Genomic DNA, 22801 nt, shown 5'->3' with positions numbered 1-22801 from the left:
AGAAGGACCGGCTCTGGAAGTTGAAGACAAAATGGAGAACGACGTTGGGACCCGCTGCGCAGGACAAGGCCCCGCATCCCGGCGGGACCCTTCTCATCCATCCCCCGCCGCAGCAGCCCTCCCCACGGACGTTCCCCGCAACAGAAGCGATGGAAGGGGGTTCCCCTAAAGCGTTTCGGGGCCCGGTTTTCCCCCCCCCCCCCCCGCCACACGGTTCTCTCAGCCCACCGCCTCAGCCGGCGGCTCCCCTCACGCACCCGCCGCGGCGGGCTGAGACCGGCCGGCTCATGACACAGCGGGTGACGTGGCGGGGGGCGCCGGCCAATGGCAGCGGCGCGGGCGGTATAAAGCTGAGCGGCTGAGGCGGCGGGCGGGAGCGCTGAGGTAACGCCGGGCGGGAGGGCTGAGGCGGCGGGAGGAGGGAGGGCGACGGGCTCCGCCGCAGCGCGTTGCCCGGACGGCGAGGCGGGGGGCCGGCCGGGCCCTGCCGGCTGCCCATGGAGGCGGCGCGGAGCTGTAACGGGTACGCGCGGCAGGAAAGGCCGCCGCCGCCGCCGCCCTCCGCCGCCTCGCCGTCGGCGGGCGCCGAGAAGCCGCGCGTCCCCTCCGCTGGCGGCAGCGGGGATGGCTGGCGGGGCGAGCGGCCCCGCAGCGAGGAGGACAACGAGCTGAGCCTGCCCAGCCTGGCGGCCGCCTACACCACCATCCTGCGCTCGCTGGGCGAGGACCCCGAGAGGCAGGGGCTGCTGAAGACGCCCTGGAGGGCGGCCACCGCCATGCAGTTCTTTACCAAGGGCTACCAGGAGACCATCTCGGGTAGGGAGCGCTCCCCCCGGGTGGGTGGGTGTCAGCCCGGGGAGGGATGCGGGCCGGGGGCGGCGGAGCTGGAGCCTGCTGCTTTGACACCAGCCGTGGTGCTGGCTTTCCTACTTTCTTTCTTAAAATGGGCTTCGGCACTGCCCTGCCGCCGTGCCGTCTGTCTGATGCCCCGTGTCAGTAAGTCATCAGCCATGTGCGCTAGGAACACCGGCACCTTGGGGTCTCTCTGTCCCCTCCTTCCCCCGGTTTCTTTTTTTTAAATGCCGTGCTGGTAAAGTTCACGATCTGTCATGAACTTCTGCGCTTCTGGTTTTGGTGAACAAGTTGCTTTCCCTCTTCTGGTGTGAACTTTTCAAGTTCTGGCATAGGAACTTGTTGATTGTACCTTCCTCCATCCCCAGCTGAGCTAGGCTGTGCTCAGAAGGGGTAGGAACATTGGCTTCTGTGAGCAGACATAGGTGGTTTGAATTTTCTCAGAAAAGGCCCCGTTCTGCTGATAAAAGCATCAGGTGAGGTTTTCCAAAGGTGGGAATGAAACTTGAGGAAGTGAGGTAAGAAGGGAGGAGGTCGGGGAGATCCCTGCCCCATCTCGGGGTCCCAGCAGTGCATGCAGATGTAGAGAGGTACCCCAGGTTCACATCCCTGCCCCAGATGAGTGTCTTAGCTGCTTGCTGGCAGCGGGCCCTCCCTGAGGGCAGGAGGAGAGGAACTGGGTGGGATTTGTTCACTTCATCACCAGCAACTCCGAAGTTGTCTCTTGGCTCCAGTGCAGGGTAAATCCTGCTTGAAAATTTAGGTTTTTACATCAGTTTTTCCTCTTCTTAGCCTTTCTGGTAAGGACTGTACCCAGTATAAACAGTAAAAAAGGACTTCCCCCTTCTGGTCCCTCTTACAGTAAAAGACAAGTTCCTGTTAGTGCATAAGGGATGCAAATACTGTCAGCAAGGATCTTTGAATGTCAGTCAGGAAGGAGCTGAGTGTTCTGCTCTCTGGAGTACAGCACTGGTGTATTGAGCCTGCCCCAGAACTGCATCAGGGTGTTAACAGCTGAATGAAAAGGCTGAACCATGCTGGTCGCTGGCATCAGGGAGCTTCTGCTAATGTGTCAGAGTCCTCTTCCATAAGCATACTGTGCTTCAACTTAAAGGCTGACTTTTGTGTTTTGAGAGGTGAAAAAGAAACTACTGTTGGCTCTTCTGAAATTGGATTGCGTGTAACTTCCAGCATTAACTTACTCATGGCCAGCTTACACTCATGTGCCCATGTTGTGTCCTAGCTTCCCCCAGGAAGAGCATTTCTGCCTTGTCATTTGTTTTGCCTTTTAGATCAAACCAGGTTTTCAGGTTCACATCTGGAAATAGGCTCTGGGCTGCAGTGGCCATCCTCTTTCCTCTCTTCCTTTAGTCCTGCTGCACGGTGTGTTTGAGATGAGGTTTCATCAGGGTCTCGCAAAATGATCCTTTGTCTACTGGGAATAACTTTCTTGTTTGGGGATTGCATGTGTCTCTTTACTGCTGTAAAACACAGGAGGTCTCTCAGTCATCCTGTCAGTCTCTAGCAGAAGGATTTTTTTAGTGATAGTTTCTGAGCATGAATTTGTGTGCTGAACCTGGATGAGGTTGCTGCCCATCTTAAGTCCTCACTTGTCTTGCTGCCAGTTTTGTGTGCAGAGCTGCACATGCCCTTAAGTTTTTTTAATAGCTTTTTTCTGCTCCAGTGTGGATTCTCTGGGACCTGAATAGTCTGTCCTAATCTCTCACATACATTTCATTAGGCAGAGTAGTTCTGGATAGTCCACTCCTCTAAATATCCATACCTGGGAGAGGGCTTTATTATATCCAAGAGTAGAAAGTGTCACTGCTAGGTGCTGTACTTTTTAACTGCTCTGCTCTTTTCTTTCTAGGAAATAAAATGAAGCTGTGATACTAACATTCCTTCCTGTGTCAGGTGGGAGATCTTTTTACTTTCCAGCTACTCATCTCTTCTTACACAATGCCCAGGTTTCAATCTTCCCACCCTTACTAGCCAAACAGAAGAAAGAAGTGTAGCTGAAGGACAAGTCCACAGGTTGATATGGAAGTAACTTCCACTTGGGAGAGTTTTAAATACATTGTGAATCATAGAGCCAACAACTACAAAGTCTTTGGGAAAAAGGCTAGCTGTGGGACTGCAGCTCCTGCTGTTTGTCTCTGTTGCGGCATCCTGATGTACTGTTCACTTGGTTATGTTAATATAACTGTCTGCCTAGCCAGGCGGTGAACTAGACCAGGAAATGGCTTGTGAAAGAAAGGATGGGAGTTGGGGAGGGAACACAACAACAAAAAAACCCCCACCCCAAAAAGCAAATAAAACGCCCAAACAACCACAACCCAAACCCCAACAAAAAGCAGCCCTGACCTCTTGTTTTCTCAGGTTTATTCTGCAGCTTATTCAGCTCCTTATGTGGAACTGTCTGAAGAGGCAGAGGTTAAAGCAGTGATTTGTGGGATATGTGTTGAGGAGTGTGTTCAAGTTTAATCCCCAACAGGCAGAAGAAAACAGACAGTTATAATAGCTGTAAGTCCCATCTTTTCGTAAAAGGTTTCTCAAGTAAAAGCTCTGGGGTGGTGATTGTAGAAACACAGGGCTAGAAGCAAGGTGTGTTGCAACAGGCACCCGTCTTCAGCTGGCTCCAGCTGAGCTCACAACCCTTTCCAGTATGTGGAAATGCTGCCAGACTGTACAGTCAGAAAAGCGACAAAGACGAACCAAGATACTGAACGTTAGTACAGCTACAGGCTTTAAAATCAGCCTTCTGCGTTTGTCTGCTTGAGTACCTGCCTTAGGTAGGCAGGAGAAAAGTAATTCATTTCTGATGGCATTTTAATTTTCCATATGGGAACACAAAATATGATATAATAGATATATTCCCAAACTATGAAATATAGTGAAGACTGGAGAATGTAAAGTTGCAAGTACACTGCAGGAGGTCTTGAGTGTTTAATGTGCTGGACTTGAGCCTCACTTGCTGTGATTGAGTACATGGGGGTTGTTCACAAAACTAAGCTACCTGACTGCCTTGAATGCTGCCCACTGCTCTCAGAGGCTGGTGATTTGAGCGGTGCCTTGCTCTTACTTGTCAGTGAACACTTTTGAGTGCAGTCAGGTGGCTGGAAGCTTTTGGGTATGGTGAGGGATGATGGCCTTACCTGCCATGCAGCAATCTGTCCTCTGTGGTGGCATTGGAGGAGAAGGCGACCAAGTGGTGTGAGTAGGGAATTTGGCTTAAGGAACCCATAAAGCTTTTGGAAGCTGCTGAGCTGATGTGTGGTTTCAACAGAGTCGGCAAATGGGTATTGTTTTTCTTTTTGAGCCTTGATTTGATAATTCACCCTTAAGAACAAACTATTTTCTTGATCTTTTTGTTACCATGTGTCTGAGAACATAATGCATTTGGGGCATGGTTAAATGTGCTGGACATTTGATCTCCTTTCCTGGGTGTTGTCACTTTGCTTCCATGACACCTGATTGGATTTGTATTTTTGTACTTTCCATAGCTTAACTTTGTAGTGTTGTAGGGAAGATTACATCTAAATTCTGTCCCTTCTCTCCATTCAGATTTATGTGAGTAGCAGAGAAGCTGATTCTGCTTTCTAGCTTCCACTATGCGTGTGTTTCCTAGCTTGTTTTCAACAGTGCAGACTAACAGTGTTCCTGCTTTACCCCTTATTCATCTTTGCTATCTGTGTTCTGCAGCTGGTCAGTATTGTATTTCAGAGCCATTAGCAAAGTTTGCTTGCTAAATGTCTAAATCTGGCTCTTTGTTTTTTCTAGATTATGTCTTTTCCCTTATTAATGCTGGCTTTATAAAGGCCTCAACCTCTTTCTTTGACAAAATGTATTGGGATGTATTGATCTCACTTCTATAGTACTAGTCATCAAACTTTCATTGGAGTAGCAAGAATGCCTCCAGTGATTTTTAAAATAAAATCCTCCTGGAGACCAGATTAAAAAAATACTAGCAGCTCATACTTGGTCATCAGTGTAGACTAACAGCTGTTACAACAGAAACCTCTTAATGTATTGGTAAGGATGGCAGAGCAGACAAGGTACCAAAAGTCCTACTTCTCAATTTCATGCCATGCTTCTGCATGAGCATCCAAGAACATGTTTTCTTTTCCAGGGTCAGATCTATCAGCTTCATACTCCTGGGAGTAAATTACACTGCAAAATAGTAACCTGTCCTCTTAGTTAATAAAGGTGAGCAGGACTGTTGATAGGCAGTTGCCTTTAGCTTTGTTATGGTTGGTTCAGGCAATTGCCTGCCACACAAAGACTGTATCTTGAGAGATCTGTCCCTCCTTTTACTAAAGGCTTAATGTCATACTCGGAGATGCTGTCTGTGAGTCTATATATAAATACTACAAAGCACAAGTGTGTGCAAATGTGGTAAATGAGTGAATAAATGGAAATACAAGATTGCAGGCAGTACTAACTTGTAACTGAAGCTGAAGACTTCAGAATCAATCTCACTAAGCAGAGCTAACTGGTAAGTTACAGAAACAGTGTCAGTTACAGTGACTGTCAACAATGCTAGCTTCAAAAGGTAAATCATAAAGGAGTTGGTTCTGATTGTGTAATCCTGTAGGAAACATTAGGCACAGGGCTGAACAAGCTACCTGCATCTGCAGTAGGAATTTAACTTGTTTTCATCATCCGCAAGCACTCTAGGCAAAACAGCATGTTCATTAAACACTGTACTTGCTGGTAATGGCGATAGTTGTTACATGAATAAAGGCTGGGAGACTTTTCTGGTAGGTATGTTAGCTTTCAAGCATGTTGGCAGGTTCAGCTGTCCTTTCAGCATGTTTAATAGGGAAATGAAAATTGGAAATACCGGGAGAGGGTAACTTTGCTTCCTGAACCTCTGTGGTTTTGAAAGGCTGCATGTATGCTTTATTTGCCTGGAAGCTAAGTGACTGTACTGTGCAGCTCTTACTTTAAAGCAAATAACAACTAGTTAGGTCTCATACAGTAGATTAACACCTGTGTGTACATTGCTTATATTGCTTTTCCTCTCTCATTAGTTTATGTGCTTTTCCTATGGTGAAGGGTGGAAAAAATGCAACCTTAATACTCTTTTTCTTCATCTTCTTGTCTGTGTGGATTTGGTATTTTGACAGATGACAACACTGGTGTAAGCTCATAAATTTTTCCGAGCCTACTCAGTTTGCTGTGGATGAGAGGTGCTAAGCATTGCTATGTAAGAATAAGCAGTGCCTTAAACAAACAAGGCTGTTTGATCAGCAGCGCTGCCCTTTGCTAAGAGCTGGTGAGTTATTCATTCTTTCCTGGAAACAAGGTACTGCTAGTTCTCTTCCTTCTCATAGATGCAACAGTCTAACCTATTGATAACTTAAACATCAGCATTATTGTGGTATGGCCATGGCTTGTTTCTTGTAAACCAGAGGGTGGGAGAGACAGGTTTGTTCAGCGTAAGGTTCCTGGGGGTTTCTATCCTCAACCTCTACCCCACATGAGTGAAGCCTACTGTACTGAAACAGGTACTCAATGCAGCGAAACTTCTGTTGGGAAGTAGGACTGTAGGACTTCCCAGTATGATCTCCCCTCCCCATTAATGCTCAAGTAACACCAAGCTTGTTCGGGGTTTTGTCAGGAATTTATTAAATGTCTTAACTTCTTGGATCTTAAAGGCTTCTGATCTCTTGATGTTGTGTTTCCAAAGTGTTGTTTCATCTTCTCTGATTTTTTTTTTTTCCCTTGTTTCAATTTCAGAAAGAAGTGTGGATGAGGGGACTTCCAGCACCTTCTATGACATGAGACATTGAAATGGTTATTGAAATCCTGATACATTTTAATGAGCATCTCCATAACCCCGCTTTCCCTCATATTAATAAACCTCCTGGCAGAGGACAACTTCTAGAACCTAATCTTAGCTTCATCTGAAAGTCTGCAATAACTGATCTCTTATGAATAGACCTGAGTCTCTCACTGCAACATGGAAAGTGTCTTGTAAGGAAAATAAACAAATCTGTACAAGTGATGGCCCGAATTAGTTGAATAGCAATAATGCTTTTCTTCCATCTTTGCTTCTATGAAATGTGCCTTAAATTACACATCTGGTTCACCTCTTTTCTGGTAACTGAGGAATTAAGCTTTGCTTCTGAAGCAGATGTTCATGTCTGAAGTTGAATGCCTGTTTCTAGTCCTTTGGTGTGGCAGTGATGAAATCTGAAATATTAGTCAAACTTGTAAATTCTTTTGTGTCTGAGGTTTCTCTTTGTTCCTATTAGGTTTGTTATGGCAAGGAAGCCACATAGTGCTCAATTAATTTTCTCTGCAGCTTTTGAACTCTAATGCCTATTTAAATAGTAATGTAGCATCTTAGGCTGTGTCTTTCTAGAGCTCTTCAAGACTTCTTGAAGCAAATGGCACACTCAGACCACCCCCTTTCTTAGCAACCCAAAGTCATTAACTTTCTGTGGCAGTACAAACTCTCTCTCTATGAATGTTTTTGTAGCCTGCTTCTCTTCTCTGTATGCATAATAAATTCCTGGTACCTTTTTACTACTGAAAGGCTGCAATAATTTTCTTGTTTCTTGTCTGGAATATTTTCTCTAACTACAGTTACCTGTAGTGTCATCACATGAATAAATAAAAAAAAATTCAGTTTTGACTCTACATCGTATTGCTTACCCAGCAGCAACTGACAGGTTTTTACAGCAATTTTCTTCCAGATGCAATTCTGACCCTGTAGTCTCTTAGCTTCAGCTGTTAGCTTGTGTTTCCTGCTCTCTCAATTACATCTGTCTTCAGATGAAGAGGAACTTCTTGAGTAAGACAGTCAAAGGTATCTGCCAACATACCTCAGTTGATTCTACCTTAATGAATGGTTAGCCTTTGGTGTCTGGCTCATGGCACTGCTGTTCTGGAGTATCCTCCAAACCATGACCTGTTCCTATTTTGTGCAAGGTCCCCTGCCATTGCTTTTGGTGTAACTCAGCCTGTGTTCCCAGGAGAGCAGAAGGTACCAGACCTCAGCCTGCACTTCAGTTTGTTCAAACTAATGGGCATTGGTATGGTGTGACTTGCCCCACCACCCTCATAGGACGCCTGCCCCCCCCCCTTGGCCTGAACCCATTCCTACAATGGCCTTGGCTGCCTGCTGTGACTTATGGGTTGCTGTGGAGAGCACAGGGCCTGTTGGTGAGGACAGTCTGGAGCCGTGTAATGGGTATCAGCAGAACCTTTTGCCTTATGTCTCTGCCAGGATGGATGAGCTCAGGGAACAGTACCAGGGAATCTCTGGGGCTGCCTTCATCCTGTTGACGCTGAACAATCCTCAGTCCTACTCCTCTCTAAAGTGGAGTGGTGAGGCAACTTAACACCCCGGGGAAGTACTTTAACACATAGTGAGAACAACCTACATCAGTCTTCTGTCTCCCAGGCATAGTAAAAATGGGACAGCTGAAGTGCTGTGAAGCTGATGCAGTGCTGCTCTGCAGAGTGCTGCTATCCTTCATTCCCTTTACCTACTGAGCCAGCTGCTGGGCGGGCTCTAGCTTCTTTGGTTGCCAGAGGTGCTTTTGCTTTCCTGTGTCACATTAAAGCCATGCAAATAGTTTCTATAGCAACAGGTCTTTTTGCTCAGCTCTGACGCAAAATCCTGAAAGGTCTTTCTCATTCTGTCTTCATCCAATTCTGATTTTTGCTTTTATCAACTCTTTTTGAAGATAAAGGGGGAAAAAAATAATTCTGCTCTGTTTCAGGAGTTAACTTGCAGCAGAGGTGACTGTTCAGTTTTAAGAGCCCACTGAAGTTTCTACACCAGGACTTGAACTCTGGGATGAAGGAAAAATTGGCTGGAATAATCTAGAGAGCGCCCTGACTGTACATATAATGTTTGTTCTTGTTCGTCTCCTCCCAGCCGTATATTTTAATTCAAATCTTAGCTTTTCATTAACATGATGTGTCTAGGCTTAAGGACTTCAGCAGTAAATTCCATTAGCTTTTCTGGGGTGGTAGAGAATGAAAACGGTGTTATTTGCTGTCTCCTTTGGCTTATAGACAGGGCTTTGTGGCAGCACTTGAGCACAGCTGTAACTAAGAAAAGAGTGAGGGGAGGTATGACTGAGAGGCCAAGGGATGATGTATGAACATGCCCATCTTCTTGCTAGCAGAGGGGATGCTAGTCCTATCTTCCTGATACGGATGAGTACGTAGGTGGTACTTGGAGGGAGTAGAAGTGTTGCTTCATTTGAGAGGAAGAATTTCCTTCTTGTATTAAGGAAAAGTAGCCTGTTGAGGAGGAGCCCATCTGAGCTGCATGTGCCTTACCTTGTCAGGAAACCAAGCTAGCAATATTTACTTCTAGCCGTCCTTCCCTCTAAAAGCCCTGTTGACTTCTATGCTTTTCCTTTGAAGATTCTGGTGCCACAGGAGGAAGGGATGGAGAAGATGCAGTTGCATTAGAAGGGTAGGTGGGTATTTTAGGGCTGAGAGACGCAGCCAGTGTAACACCCACATTGCTCTGTGTGAACTGGGACAGGCCTGGGCAGGGACAACATGTCTTTTAGACCTTGCCCTGAGTGGCAAGAGTAAATGTTTTGGAGCCTCCAAATGAGGAAACTGAAATCAAGTTAGTGAAGCAGGCAGCGTGGCCTAGTAGGTAGAATGAAAGAATGGGAAAAGAGGCATGAATTTGTCCCCAGCTTTGCTTCTGGCCTGGCTAATCTGAGGCCCTGTTTCCCCTTCTGTCCTTTCAGCTCCGTTAAGTTCTCCAGAACACGTGCTGCAGGCTGAGCTTGTCGGGGCCCTCTTTGATGCTGTTGTAAATTGAATGACTAAAAAAAATTAAAAAATGAAAGGCAGACAAAGTTAGATAAAATGGTATTGCCTCCCTGCACAAAGCGTTTGAGTCTCTGCCAAACAAGTCTCTCCTGTGTAATTACTGAAAACAAGTGCCGCGGTGGGACATAGCACAGCATCTTGTCGCAGCTACTCTTACCTAACTCTTCTTTTGTCAACACAAGGCTTGGATTTCAAAGAGGGAGGTATAGGGATGTATAGACAGGCTTTAAGCTATGCTTATTTTCAGGAGAACAGGCTTGTGAAGCATGAGCAGGAGGGACTGGAGCAGGATAGGGGTGACTGGGGCTCTCAACACCATGGCCATTTACACAGGTAGTGGCCTTCAGTCTCACATTTTGTTTTACCTTGTCTCCCTGAATCATCTAGCGGTTGTGAAGGGGTTATTGGAGGGGCTAGCACTAAGCTGGTGTCTTCCTTTATGGGCTCTGGCCCTCCTTCTCAAGGAGTAACTGGTGCTGACTTAAAATCAACACACCTTGCTGCAGGCACAACTGCAGAGGTTATGCAGCTGAGCAGGTTTTGTCTGTGATCTGGCTGCAACTTGCTGCTAATATTAAATAAATCTAAGGTGAAAAATTGGTGAGACCTGTATAAATGAGAAGGACCAAGCATCCCACAGCTCTGCGGTTATATTCTTGGTGCGTGGATCTGTTTGTTTACACACCTGTACAGCTTGGCTGTGAGGGGGCATTGTCCAAACTGCTGTGACTCTGGGCTGTAGCCTAAGAGAGTATATGCAAGAAGGATGGATGACCTTTGTGTTCCTGTTTGATTGCTTTAGCTGTGAGAAGGATGCATTTTGTTCTTGAAGTTGGCTGTGTGGGTACTTTATAGGTCACTTAACCTTCTTTTCCCCCCAGCTTTAAAACAGGGCTAACAGCTGTCTCCATGATACAACATGGCTCTTCAGCATTCCAGTAATAGAGTTAGGTTCCTTAGCTAAAGTTTGTACGATCTATTAATATATGTTTTATACATGAATAAGTGTGTATATGCATATATATACATATATATGAGACTTCACGGTGAAGTAGCTTCTGTTGTAGCTTTGGCCTTATGCTGTGTCACACATTACCATGACTCTTAATGAGAACATGGCCATTTTTGATTGTTCTGAACAGTCTGCTTTGCGAATGTGCTGACGTAAATCCATATCTAACATCAGGCTCTGATACGCTTCTGGCAAGGCTGGTGGTCTAATAACAGCAGCAGTCACTCTGGAGATGCTTTGTGGATCCGTTTGGATTTTGTTTTAATAATGCTGGGCATAGTAGCAGGTTTTGTGAAACCACTGTTTGCCTTTCTGCTGTAGAAATGGCATGTCTGCACAGTGCTGCGGGAGGGAGCTAAGAACCCAGACGGCTGCTCTGTCTCCCCTTCCCTCTCCTCTGAGCCTGCTCTGTTTTGGGTTCTGGCTATTCCTGATTGAATTCGTAGTTATACAACTGCACGATGCTCCCCATGTAATCAAAATACTCTCCAGCAGTGTTTGATGTAAACTAGACTCTGAAATTGGAAGAACAAAATCATGTGCCTTTACAGAGTTGTTTCTTGGCCTCTTTTGTGCCCCCCTACTCCTGCTCTCTGACCTGATCAAAAGCCTTCTGGGGTTCAGCCTCGCTGTCTTGCAGGTTGCCATTCGTTCTCAGGAAAGAACATGCGTCGCAGGCAGAACATCTTGCGCACAGTTTCCAGGGTTACCTGTGTAGTGCTGATAGCAAGCAGGAAATTAAAATGCTCCATGATGATGATACGTTATCGACAACAGATGGTGGCCATTAGGTGTACGTGCATGTCAGGGGAAGGCATAAAGGCAAGTAGAGCAGACACAACTATTAGATTTGTGTAATCATCACTGCAGGTGCTAAGCTCCACTATGGATGAAGCAGGGCAGTCCCTAAGCACCCTGGTTCCCCTTCTGGCCAAGGTGTATGTGACTCTGGTTCCTGGAAGTAACTCCAAGTAGTTACTTGGTGTGGCTTCAAGCTAACTTGTTTGCAGAGTTCCTTGTTCTGATTATTAGCCCTTTTGTACAGCTAGTTCTCTCTTGCTATTTTCTCTGTCTTTCTCATCTCTCTTTTCTAGACAGCTTTTCTCTCTTGTCTTTCAAAAGGCTCGGTCTCTTAACTTGAGACCGTTCTACTTTTAACCTCTCCAAGGATGGTCCAGCTGCCTGTAGTCTTTGTGGAGGCTGTAGTGATCTGCTGTAACCTGTGTCAGGATTGCTTGGGGACTTGTCAGGGGACTGCTAAGTCTAGAAAATCAACTGAGGATCTGTTCTACTGAGCTCGGAGCCTAGCAAAGTGTCACGTTATATGTTCCTTTTCTTACTGAGCTGTCTCTTCTTCCTTCTGTCTTCATGGGTCTCTCCACCTCAGTGCTCTGTTAACTCTGAGGTGCAGAATTACGCCGGAATATACACATGCATGCCTGCTTTCGGTTCAGGATAGCAAATCTCTCCCAATCTGTGGATACAGACGTATCTTTTCGACTTCTGTGTACGTCTAAACAGCTGCTGGCTGGGGGGCTTCAGGATGAAATAAAAGAGTATCTTATTTGCGTGCAAAGCCTCCTTGAAGACAGTGATGCTGGTGTAGAAGTGTTTGGAGAAACCACTGTGATGGCTTAGCTTTTCTCAAACCTCAGGCTCAGCTTTGCTTGCGGTATGTGGAAGCACTAATGGAAGCCCACTTTGAGATGTGCTCTTCTCCTCAGCATGGGCTTTATCAGCTGTGGTCTTAATTGCTCTTAAGATGTCAGTAATTCTGCAAAGACTAGACTTGTTCTAGTCTGGGCTCAAACTATTACTTAAAACATTATATAGGCTGACTTCTGGGGTAGCACGTAGGTAGTCCGACCGCACTGTGGCAATTGTGTGATCGTATGCAAACCAAAGCATACTTGTGATGTTACTCCTTACTTGCCTCCCATATCTTAACCCTAAAATCTGTAGTTCTGAGAGAGCTATGCTCTTGCTACAAGCTTTCTCAGATGCTGGCTGGAAGAACCTTCCATGCTTGTGCATATATATTTTTTTTAATGCGAATGTTTAATTTCAGATGTTCTGAATGACGCCATCTTTGATGAAGATCATGATGAGATGGTAATTGTGAAGGACATAGACATGTTCTCATTGTGTGAGCATCACCTCGTTCCATTTGTTGGAAAGGTAACTCTTCCTCACAAAACAAATGTGGGAATACATGATAAAAGACCTAAAGTACATGTAAAAGACTTTGTAGCTGTAACTACAAAGCTTTTAAAGCTATAAGTATTTACTGCTTACGGCTATGATTCTAGAAGTTAATCTTCAGAATACAAATAAGGAAGACCTCCTTAATGTGAGTTTTATTTGGATTTAAGCTCCTAAAATATAACGCTCAACCTTTCCTAGTCTAAGTAATCTAATGGTTTCTGACATTTCATATCAAAGCTCTTCTTCGTGAAGCAGCAGCAAGCCTTGAGGGCAGACATCTTGATATTAAACCAGCTCACCCTGCACGCTGGCTCTGTCACGGATTTAGCTTCTGGCTCAGAGCTATCTAGTGTGCATTCACCTTGGGACACCTCCCACCCCCCCCCCGCCGTGAGTGGAACAAACTTCTGATTAGCAGCCCGGCCTTAAATAAGCAAGCCCAGTCAGGGAGGAGGTAGTCAAAATCGGCTAGCAGGAGGCTGCTGAGGTTGGGACTTCCATGGAAGGGGCTGGTGTTTCAGAGGGTGGTGAAATTGTGATGCCAACAACTTTAAAAAGAAAAAAAAAATTCTCAAGTTAACCACTGTAAACATGATGAAGAGTTCAGAGTGGGTAGTCCCTTCTGCAGATCTCAGCCTCTTCACTTGCATATCAGCACAGAAGGATGGAGCTTATTCTGATTCATCTGTTCTACCATAAAGTACTCCCAGGCCAGAGAGTAACAAGTGCTTTTGTTGTCTGTAAAATTCGATCAGTACCACATATGTTCCAAGTAAACTGTCTCCCAAAAATAAAATACCCGAACACAAACCAGCTGTTTATTTAGTTGAGTCAACTCAATTTCATCTGCTTTCTTTTCTTACTGTTAGTATTTTATACTGGAAAACACAGTAACCTCTTTTTCTGTGCAAGCTTTCTATTTTGCCTGTTATTCTTGGTTACACGTACTGTGTATATTCTCTTCGTTACTCCTGTGGCAATATATGCATTCTTTTTACATCTAGCTGTTTAGGCTGTGTGGTTTGGAGAAATCTCCTCGCAAACACCGAATCGGTCCTGCTCGTATAATGGTCTGCTAAATGACTTGGTATGCCTCTAAATATTCTCAGACTAACCATTCTCCTGTTGGGTACATCAAACAGGCTGCAAACACTGACCAGTAGGTCTTGTATTTGCAGTTCTATCTTAAATGATATTAAGACATTCGCAAAAATACTCTATGGGGAACAGGATTCAGCGCTTATTTCTAAGTTATGTCTCTCACTTTGTCTGAAATGTTTCATGTCTTTTCAGGTGTCAGTGGGTTGATTACCCAACAGAAGTGATAGCAATGAGCAAGTTAGCCAGGTAATTAGGTGCACTGTGGTACCTCTAACTGCAGGTACAGCAATACAGGATTCTGAGATGGGGCCTTTAGGCAAAGCGCTAAGACGGAATCCTACACTGACACTCCCCTACTGTATCTTGGCTAATTTTTCAAGTCTCTGGTACAGTGAACACAAATGCTGGTTTATAATCTGTTATAACTGTAAACCCACTTGAATTCAGTAGCCTATGTTGCTTTCTAAAAACAAGAAGCTAAATGGCTTTCCCCCTACCTTTGTATCTGAGCACATTTCTACTAAAGAACTTATTCCAACTTAGCGCAACTACGTGTTCAGTATGAATGTTCAGCAAATCCGTATTCGAGCAGGATGGAAGTTGACTTCATCATACAGTGGTCTATGGTACTACCAAAGCAAGGGAAAAAAAAAAAAATCAGTAAGTGCAGCCTGATTTTGGTGGCTAAGTACTTCTGGCCATCAGAACTTTCACTGGAAGTAAAGTACAGTCCCTCTGCCTCCTACTCCCTAAATCTGTTTTAGGTCTTGAAAGAAAATCATGTTTATTTTAGACGAACAGTGCTGTGCTGAGTAATAGGCTGCTTTTTGTACCCAAACGTAGTAGTACCCTGTAGCATTCCTGAGACTTGGAACATAAGCCTTGGCTCTTGAAGAGTTGTGATTTTTCTCCCCCCCCTCAGAAAACTGACCTATTCTTCACCAGGACACTGACCTCACCAGGCATTTACAGTCTCAGTTAGCTCCACAATTTTTCAGGCTTGCATGGTGGCATGTTCCTCCCACATGCTAAGACTTCGGGACTGTTCCAGAGTTAGTTCTGGGGCAAATACACATCTCATTCTCTATGCATGAGTTTCATATGTATTTGGAAGTGTGGGTTTGATTCTGTTAATGGTTTGTTCTCCTCTGTCTAGGTACATATTGGCTATCTTCCTAACAAACAAGTACTTGGCCTCAGCAAGCTTGCTAGGTAAGTGTTAATGTAATGAAAGTGATGCTAATTTGTAAAAAGGATTCCAAGCTGTGCTAACTGTGCTAATCTTTCTAATCTGGTTCCCCTCTAAAGCTCAGCCCACTTTGTGTCCTGGATTTGGATTTAGACCAATCCTCGGCATTATGTTTTTTTGTGGAGAGGACAGATAAGTCTTAGAGCTCTGTGTTAATTCACATCAGTCAACTGTAGTAGAGCCGTAACGCTTTTGTACGTTCATGCAAAGCATTGGTGTCTGCAGGGGAGCACAGAAGGAAGAACAACAGAGAATTTGGTCATGTTCTAAGGCAGGCCACAAAAACCAGTGGGTGTCTCTAGCTATTTACTACTTGCACGTATATTGACCGATAAGAACAAAAATCCCAAACTTCCAAACTGTAAATGAACACGTTCTATGGATAGAAATTGAATCTAAAGCTTTCATCTGTTATCTGACTCTTCAGATAAATTTGGCATTTCTTTCTTTCACTGGAGACCTGCTGAGAGAGCCATGGGGTACATTTTATAGATAAGGTTCAGCCTAAGAAACAAAGCAATTATGATACACTTGAGAAATCCATTTGTTATGTAAAATAGCTTTTTCCTCAGCAAGTGCCCTTGGATCCGTTGTTGCACTGAATCTTGTTATAAAGTGGCACTTCCTAGTTCTGGTGAGGAAGGGGATGGTAGATCCCTTCAACAAGCAGATTACTGGGGACCAGAGGGGAAGGGTCTCTTTTGAGAAACGAATCTGAAAAATTGGCTGTAGTTCAGAAAGACCACATAGGTTTTGCTTATACTTTCCCTGATATGTCCATTAGTCTTGGTGTAGTTCCAATAATACTAATAAGAATTAGCCTTGTAAATCTGCATGCCTGCTGGGTTTTCTTAGCAGGTAAGACGTGTAGGGTATGACACTAAAATGCTTTAAAGTCAGTCAGCTCTGTTCTGTGCGCTGCTTGCACAACAGTGAAATTGGTTTGGAAGTGGAAGGGCCCTCGGAGCTCACATCTTTGTTAACGTAACTTCATGTTACAGGGCGGTCATCTTTAAGTCTTCTAGCAGTGCTTATAGGAGGGGACTTTGCTCTGATTAAAAGGCTGAAACACGCAATTGAACATTTAAATTTTTTTCCTACATGTTTTTTGTGGCTGTACCTAACTGCTGAAATTGTAGGATGAGGTTCCGAGCTGTCAGCACTGCAGTTGCTGGGCGAAAGGCTTTGCCTTCTGTAGCTGCTTATGCTTGGGGATGTCTGTGTGGCAGTTCATGGCTTGTGTCATGTGTTGGCTGGCACTCGTGTAGCTGGATCTTTTTAGTTGGTGCGGGGTTTTTTTTGAGTTGGATTTCTAAAGGCGAACATCCTTCCTGAAGAGACTGTCTTTAGTCCTTGGTTTCATTTCTGCAGGGCTTGAATGCAAGATTAAGGATCACATTTGAAATATGCATCAGTTGATTTGTGCTTGCTCTGGTCTTTAGTTACCTCTGAATCGCAGATGTAAAAAGGAGCTCAAAACTGTCTTTGGTGATTTTTAATGCAAGTGGCAACATGGTGCTAGAAGTGTACAATTTTCCTACTACTTAGTATAGAAGCATGCAGGAATATGTGCAAGGCTTCCTGCGCTGTGCTTGAGAGGTTAAATCTTGCCTCTTTTCAAGTTAGGGTAAAACTCCCATATACTGCAATACTGAAAAGATTAGATTCTTGTATAACAAAATGTTCTCAGTCCTGACTTGCTTTTGAGTGCTTACCGTGAAGAGATTGGTGGGCCAAATAGTGCTTCCTTTCGTGCCCTATATAATGCAACCAGTGTTGAAACAAAGATTTGTGAGGCTATTGGTACCGTAGGCCTAATCTTTTGTAATAGGATTAGTCTAATGTGGTGGGTTTCTGTAGTTGGGGATGACCTGTATTCAGTAAACAAACATCGTTCTTTGGATTTTAAGCTCAGGCTTGAAAATGCTAATGCAAGTAACTGTTTTTACATAAACATGCTTATAGAACTTCTTATATGCAACACCAGTGTAAAAGTATCTGAGCATCAGCTCGTTTCCTACCCATGTATTTAAATATTATGTGGCTTTGTTTAGAATAGCTGTAACACAGCCATTTCATTTCTGGAGGGGAGTTTCTGCATATAATTCTCTCTCCAAAACAGCAGGCAAGTCTCATTGTCAGAAATGTTTCTTGTAACTAATGCCTCAGGCTGCCAGCCAGTGTCTGTTTTCTGTCTAGTCTGACCAGATGGGTATTGAAGCTTTCTATAGCAACTTCTTTACATGTCCACTTGACGTGTGATTAAGCATTTGAAGTTGGCATGAATAATCCATTGAGGGACAGAGCATTTATAAGACTTTTCTTGAAGGTGTGGATTTTAGTACTGTGGCGATAAATGATGGTAGTATCACTTGCATTGCCCCACAAATGGCTTAAATTTGAAGTCATGTTCAAGGGGAGCATTAAGGTCATCCCTGCATTGAAATGTGAAGGATGGTGTGGTATATGGGTGGAGAGTGTCTGTTTTAAATGAAAACAATTCTGTCTCATTGTTGTTAGTTAAATTTGTGGTTAAATGCAAGAGTCCAAACCATCTCTTGCTTAATTTCAGTAGCCTTCTGGGAATCCCAATATCTGAATTGTCCTTAAAACAGCATTTGGTTTAAATTGAAGCAGAAGGAGGTAGTCAGACCTCAGTTCAAGGATTAGCGTTCAGAGAGTCTTTGGGCATGGATTACCTTGCAACTCTGTGATGCAGGTGGGTGGTGGTACAGATAATTCAAAAGTAACAGCCAACAGAAGAAGCTCTAAGGAGAAGTGACAGGTTTGCCCCTGAAATAGTCTCTGGGGTTGCAGGTAGGGGGAACCTGTGGCGAAACACAGTGATGGGCTAAGAGAAGTCCTTGAGCAATGCCAGCCAGGGGCTGAGCAGCAGCATGATGTTGCATGGGTTTCCAGGAAGGACACGGATCAGTACAGTGGTCTTGTTTTGATAGTGTCAAGTTAATTGTGAAGATCAGACAATGATCAGATGGGAATAACTATAACATTGTCTTTTTCCTTTCTCTTTTAGGATTGTGGAAATATACAGTAGAAGATTACAAGGTAAACAGATGGATTTTTTGGTTTTGTTGTGTGCACTCCTTTGCTAGCCAGCTCAGGGTACTGGTAATTGTAGGTGGGCTATAGGGCTGTAGCTGTGTGAATTTTAGTGTGAAGAAAAACACTGTTCTTGAGCAGGTGTTTCACATCTGTCATCTTACTTAGCTTCTACGTTTCCAGTGAAGGGTAAAATCTGGCTATGAAAATAGATGTAGGCAGTAACTGATTCAGAGGATAAATGTGCTACAAGATACAGCTGCCAGGAATAACTAAACTAGTTGGATGCTGCTGGAGATGAACTCTCCTACAGATAATTTGGGAGATATCTTCAAGAATTGTCTGAAGAGATGAAGCGAGAGCTGCCATGTTTATGGGCTGCTTGCCTGCTGCTCCCAAGAAGTGGAGGAAGCTGCAGGGTCTGAGGCCTTGGGTTGGGCTCAGCCTGCTCTCATTGTCCTGCAGTTAAATTTGGCCTGTTTTGGTCATCAGAAATCTTAGTGACCATTAGATGTCAGACTGGTGAATAGAGGGTGCTAGAGCTGCAGGAAGTAAAGCTTTGCAGGACAATAGACTCTCTTAATTTGCTCATTTTTAATCTTCATTTCCTTTCCTTAAAAAGAGAAATTGTGTGTAGGGAATGAATAGTGCAGCAGTAAAGCCAGTGAGCAAATACATAAAAACTGAAAGAAAAGAGAGAAGTGAGAAAATCTAACTGCATAATAGGAAATGTAAGAGCTGTTATAATGAATCATGGTAATGCAATTCCTGCAAAGGTGTAAAGCAAAATGACTCCCAATATAAACAAGCACATAAAAGGTCTGTTCCAGGATACAAAACATAAGATAGGATTTGGTACCAATAAAATTTATTTAGGAAGAGCAGTACTTGTGTGTGTGTGTTGTGGTGGTGGGGAAGAGGCACACCTGGCAGCGAGGATGCAATGTTGCTATCTAGATAGTGGCGGTGCATTGATGCTAGTCAGATTTAACACCGTGTCTGAACTCCCTGTTGTTCTTTCAGTCCAGGAACGCCTTACCAAACAAATTGCAATAGCTATCACAGAAGCCTTACAGCCCGCTGGAGTTGGAGTGGTTATTGAAGCTACGTAAGTTACTCTGAGCTGTTCTGTAGTAACGTATGGGCTGTATGTGATTTCAGCTGCCTGCTGCAGGGCTGTTGTGTGTTGCCTCTTTGGCTGCGGTAGCTGTGTGCCACGCTTGTTTATGAGACAGAGCGCAGGCAGGAGTGATCCTTGCCTGTTCAGTGAAATGGCATGGTGGGTTGGAGCCATTTAAAGTGGGGGACTACCTTACCCACTGCAGAGATGTGGCAACTGGCAGTGTGGTCAGCTCTACCAGTTGCCCTGGGTCCGTGCTCAGCCTCAGTGCACCTTCTACTTCCACAAGTAGAGCAAAGTGTGGGACTAGCAACAGGCATGTCCCTGTGATCAGAATGCACCTTGGAAAGGTGGGATTTTCCTAGGATCAGAGGAGAGAAGGCAGCGCTTAGGAGCTGAGAATTTGACTTTCTGTTCCGTCGAGGACAGCTGAGGTACTACTGACAGATATCCATTCTGGATATGGAGGTTTTGTCACTTCCCCAGAATTTAACGTGACCGTGTAAGAAACATCTCTCTCTTGGGTGGGTTTACTTCTTTTGTATGAGTATGCCTGACTTATTGACTCCCCTCTTATTTCTTTTAGGCATATGTGTATGGTAATGCGTGGGGTACAGAAAATGAACAGTAAAACAGTAACCAGCACAATGTTGGGGGTATTCCGGGAGGATCCAAAGACCCGTGAAGAATTCTTGACACTCATCAGGAGCTGAAACTGTGTTATTCTCTAAATGCACTCTGGAGATTGTTCTGTCTGGTGTCACTGTCTGTTCTTAGTTGTTCCTACATCTCACTTTTAAACTAAATCGTTGTGAATTGTTGTCATAGTCTTTGTGCAGTAAAAGACTTCTGATGGCAAATGAAAAATGTAACGATGAGATAGGCTCCTCCTGGGCTTCCAATGATGCTGATGTCACAGAATTACAAGCTACAAATAGGGTTTTAGAAATGTTTGTCCATCCACAATGCAGAATATACTGCTGTTGGGAGAAAAGTGGGGCTTGGGAGTGAAATGGATATTTATGAAATAGTTATGTTTATTAGAATAAATATGGAGCAGCACAGGAAACAGCTGAAAGGCTGTGGATCCTTGTAGGACCACTTATGCTGCAAATAGTGTACCTCTGCTGAAAAAGGTGGTCCTGAATTATCTCTGACTATATTTTATTACAAGACCTGCAGTGGCTGTTTCAGTATCTGGATATGTATGTTATACCTCTTTGAGATGTTACCTCTGGTGGTGTTTTATATTCTTGCTAGTATTAACCCTCCTTTTTTGCGTGGGTTTTTTTTGTTTGTTTGTTTGAGAAATTTAAAACACATTTTCCCTAGCCTCTTAACATGCAGGGCATTAACTTCTAAATTATTTGGGGCACAGTCTTATCTCAATATAAAGGGGTTTATGCACCTTTTTCTCTGTGCCTCAGAATCTCTGACCACTTTAACTGTCAGTTTCTTACTATTTTTAAGCAAACTTTAACAGAGGGGAGGAAAAAACCCCAGAGTCTGTCTGCAAAGTGCTAAGATATCCAAAGAGGTTTTTAATGATATTTATATCTTGGGCTTTCCTTCTTGGTTTCCGTGGGTTAGACTGAGAAGCTAAAACTAGTCTGATAATCTGTAAATGAAGATTTCTTTTCAAGCATTTCAAGATTTTCATCTCATAAATGTTGGACCAAAGGTGAGCACTGAAATCCTGAACACAGCACATTGTACCTCTCCTGCCTGACGGCAGGTCATTTCAGGGCAAAGAACCTGAAATGACAACAACTTATTTCGTAAGAGGAATTGGGAAAAGCATTTCCAGGGCCATCAAAATGAATTAAACTACATTTTTCTGTGTATGTGGCAACCTCTCTATGTGGCAGTATTGGTACAGAAAGTTACGGTCAGCTGGACTTGGCTGAACTTCTTATACTTTGTTACAATTTTAATGGGTGTTTTGTAACTCTTAATTGGGAAAATATGAGGCGCAAAGGAAAACCACCCTTCTCAAACTAAACACAGGAGGCAAAACTTAAAAAATAAAATGTCAGACAGAGTGTCAGATGCCCACAATGCAGGTTCCCATAGTCATATCTGCTTTGCCGAATATGAATCCAAGATGTTCTGTACACTAACCTAAAAGGCAGTTCCTCGTCTGGCAAGCTCGATCTTACCAACATTCCTGTCTCTTGCTTCAACCCGTGTTAGAAATGAAATGAAAATCATGTCTGGTCAAATTTCCATTGGGTCTAAAGAGCTTTCAAGAACAACAACGTCACGCATTTAATTACTCAATTTTACCTTGATGACCTTCACAGCATTATTGGAAAAATCTTTTATAATACCCTCTGTCCTGGATTCTGTAGAGTTAGGTGCTATGAAAGTGTTTGTCTGCTAGTGTAAACAAGCTGTGTGTTGCACATTTATAAAATACACTAACTCTATGGCATTTGTTTTCCTCAAGTGATTGAGAGCAGATACTGCCATTTTTCAGTTCAGTGTACGTTTCAAATATCTAGCTGAAAAGCCTTAAATCTTTCTTGCCTGAAGTTCAGAGTAAAACTCTTTCTCTTTTTAGCTGAACAACTGGAAGGAGAATTTGAGGACTGAAGGGGCACACACTAGTACATTTGTTTCTCTTTGCTTGCTTTAGTTTGGAAATTCAGTCTCGGTAAAGCACTGTCTTGCTCCTGAGGTAATGAAAAGGTTGCGTTTTAACCACTTATCTATTCAGGATAAAGTTCGCATTGCACCACCGCTGTTTTTTATTTCCATGTGACCTGTAGTCCTTAAAACATACCTCTCTATACTTGTGGCCTTGGATTTTGTTCACATTTTTGTTGTTGTAAGACTTGGTGCATTTTTTGGAACACTAGTATTGTTCAAATACACAAGCTTTAACTACAACCAGTGTGTATGTATGTGTAGGACGTACAGCCTGCTGTTGTACCACGTAGAAGTCCGTTGTCTCTCAAACATTAAAGCACAATATTATCCTTTGGAGTGGCAGCATCCTTGGTGACTTGGAGGTGATGGCATCACGAGGAAGCAGCACAAGCTCGGTCTCCTTGGGTGGGGGTTGTTTCTGCACTAGCAGGTGCTCCAAGCCTGGGGTGAGATGTTGGGTTGCTCTTCTGGGACAGTAGTTGCTCTTGTCCCCAGATGAGTCTCCGTTTGTTGACTGGGCACCAAAAAACCCCCAAGATTTGGTGTCACCTTTTTCTTACTGGTCCTTGGTGCTAGAGGAATCGACACTGGGGCAGGGAAGGTGGGAGGCAGTGGCTGCTCTGGAGCGGCAGTTGCACGCATCGAGGCTCATGTGGGCTTATAGTCCTCTTGTGCACTTCTTAAGCCATTCTGGACGCCTCATCACACTTTACTGAGGAAGTACCTGGTTCCT

At 44.1% G+C, this 22801-nt stretch overlaps 1 protein-coding gene across 1 annotated transcript; it reads left to right on the top strand.

Annotated features, from left to right (window-relative positions):
* Positions 1–385: 385 nt before the first annotated feature.
* On the top strand, positions 386–22404 carry GCH1 (GTP cyclohydrolase 1). Its single transcript, XM_030034008.2, has 6 exons — positions 386–816; positions 12750–12859; positions 15144–15199; positions 18271–18302; positions 19320–19404; positions 20003–22404. The coding sequence occupies exons 1-6, from the start codon at positions 498–500 to the stop codon at positions 20127–20129; spliced, it is 729 nt and encodes a 242-aa protein (XP_029889868.1). The 5' UTR covers positions 386–497; the 3' UTR covers positions 20130–22404.
* Positions 22405–22801: the final 397 nt, after the last annotated feature.

This window comes from Aquila chrysaetos, chromosome 2 (genome assembly GCF_900496995.4).
Source record: "Aquila chrysaetos chrysaetos chromosome 2, bAquChr1.4, whole genome shotgun sequence".
NCBI lineage: Eukaryota > Metazoa > Chordata > Aves > Accipitriformes > Accipitridae > Aquila > Aquila chrysaetos.
The sequence above is the reverse complement of the archived record's forward strand: the minus strand, read 5'-3'. Positions and strand labels throughout refer to the sequence as shown.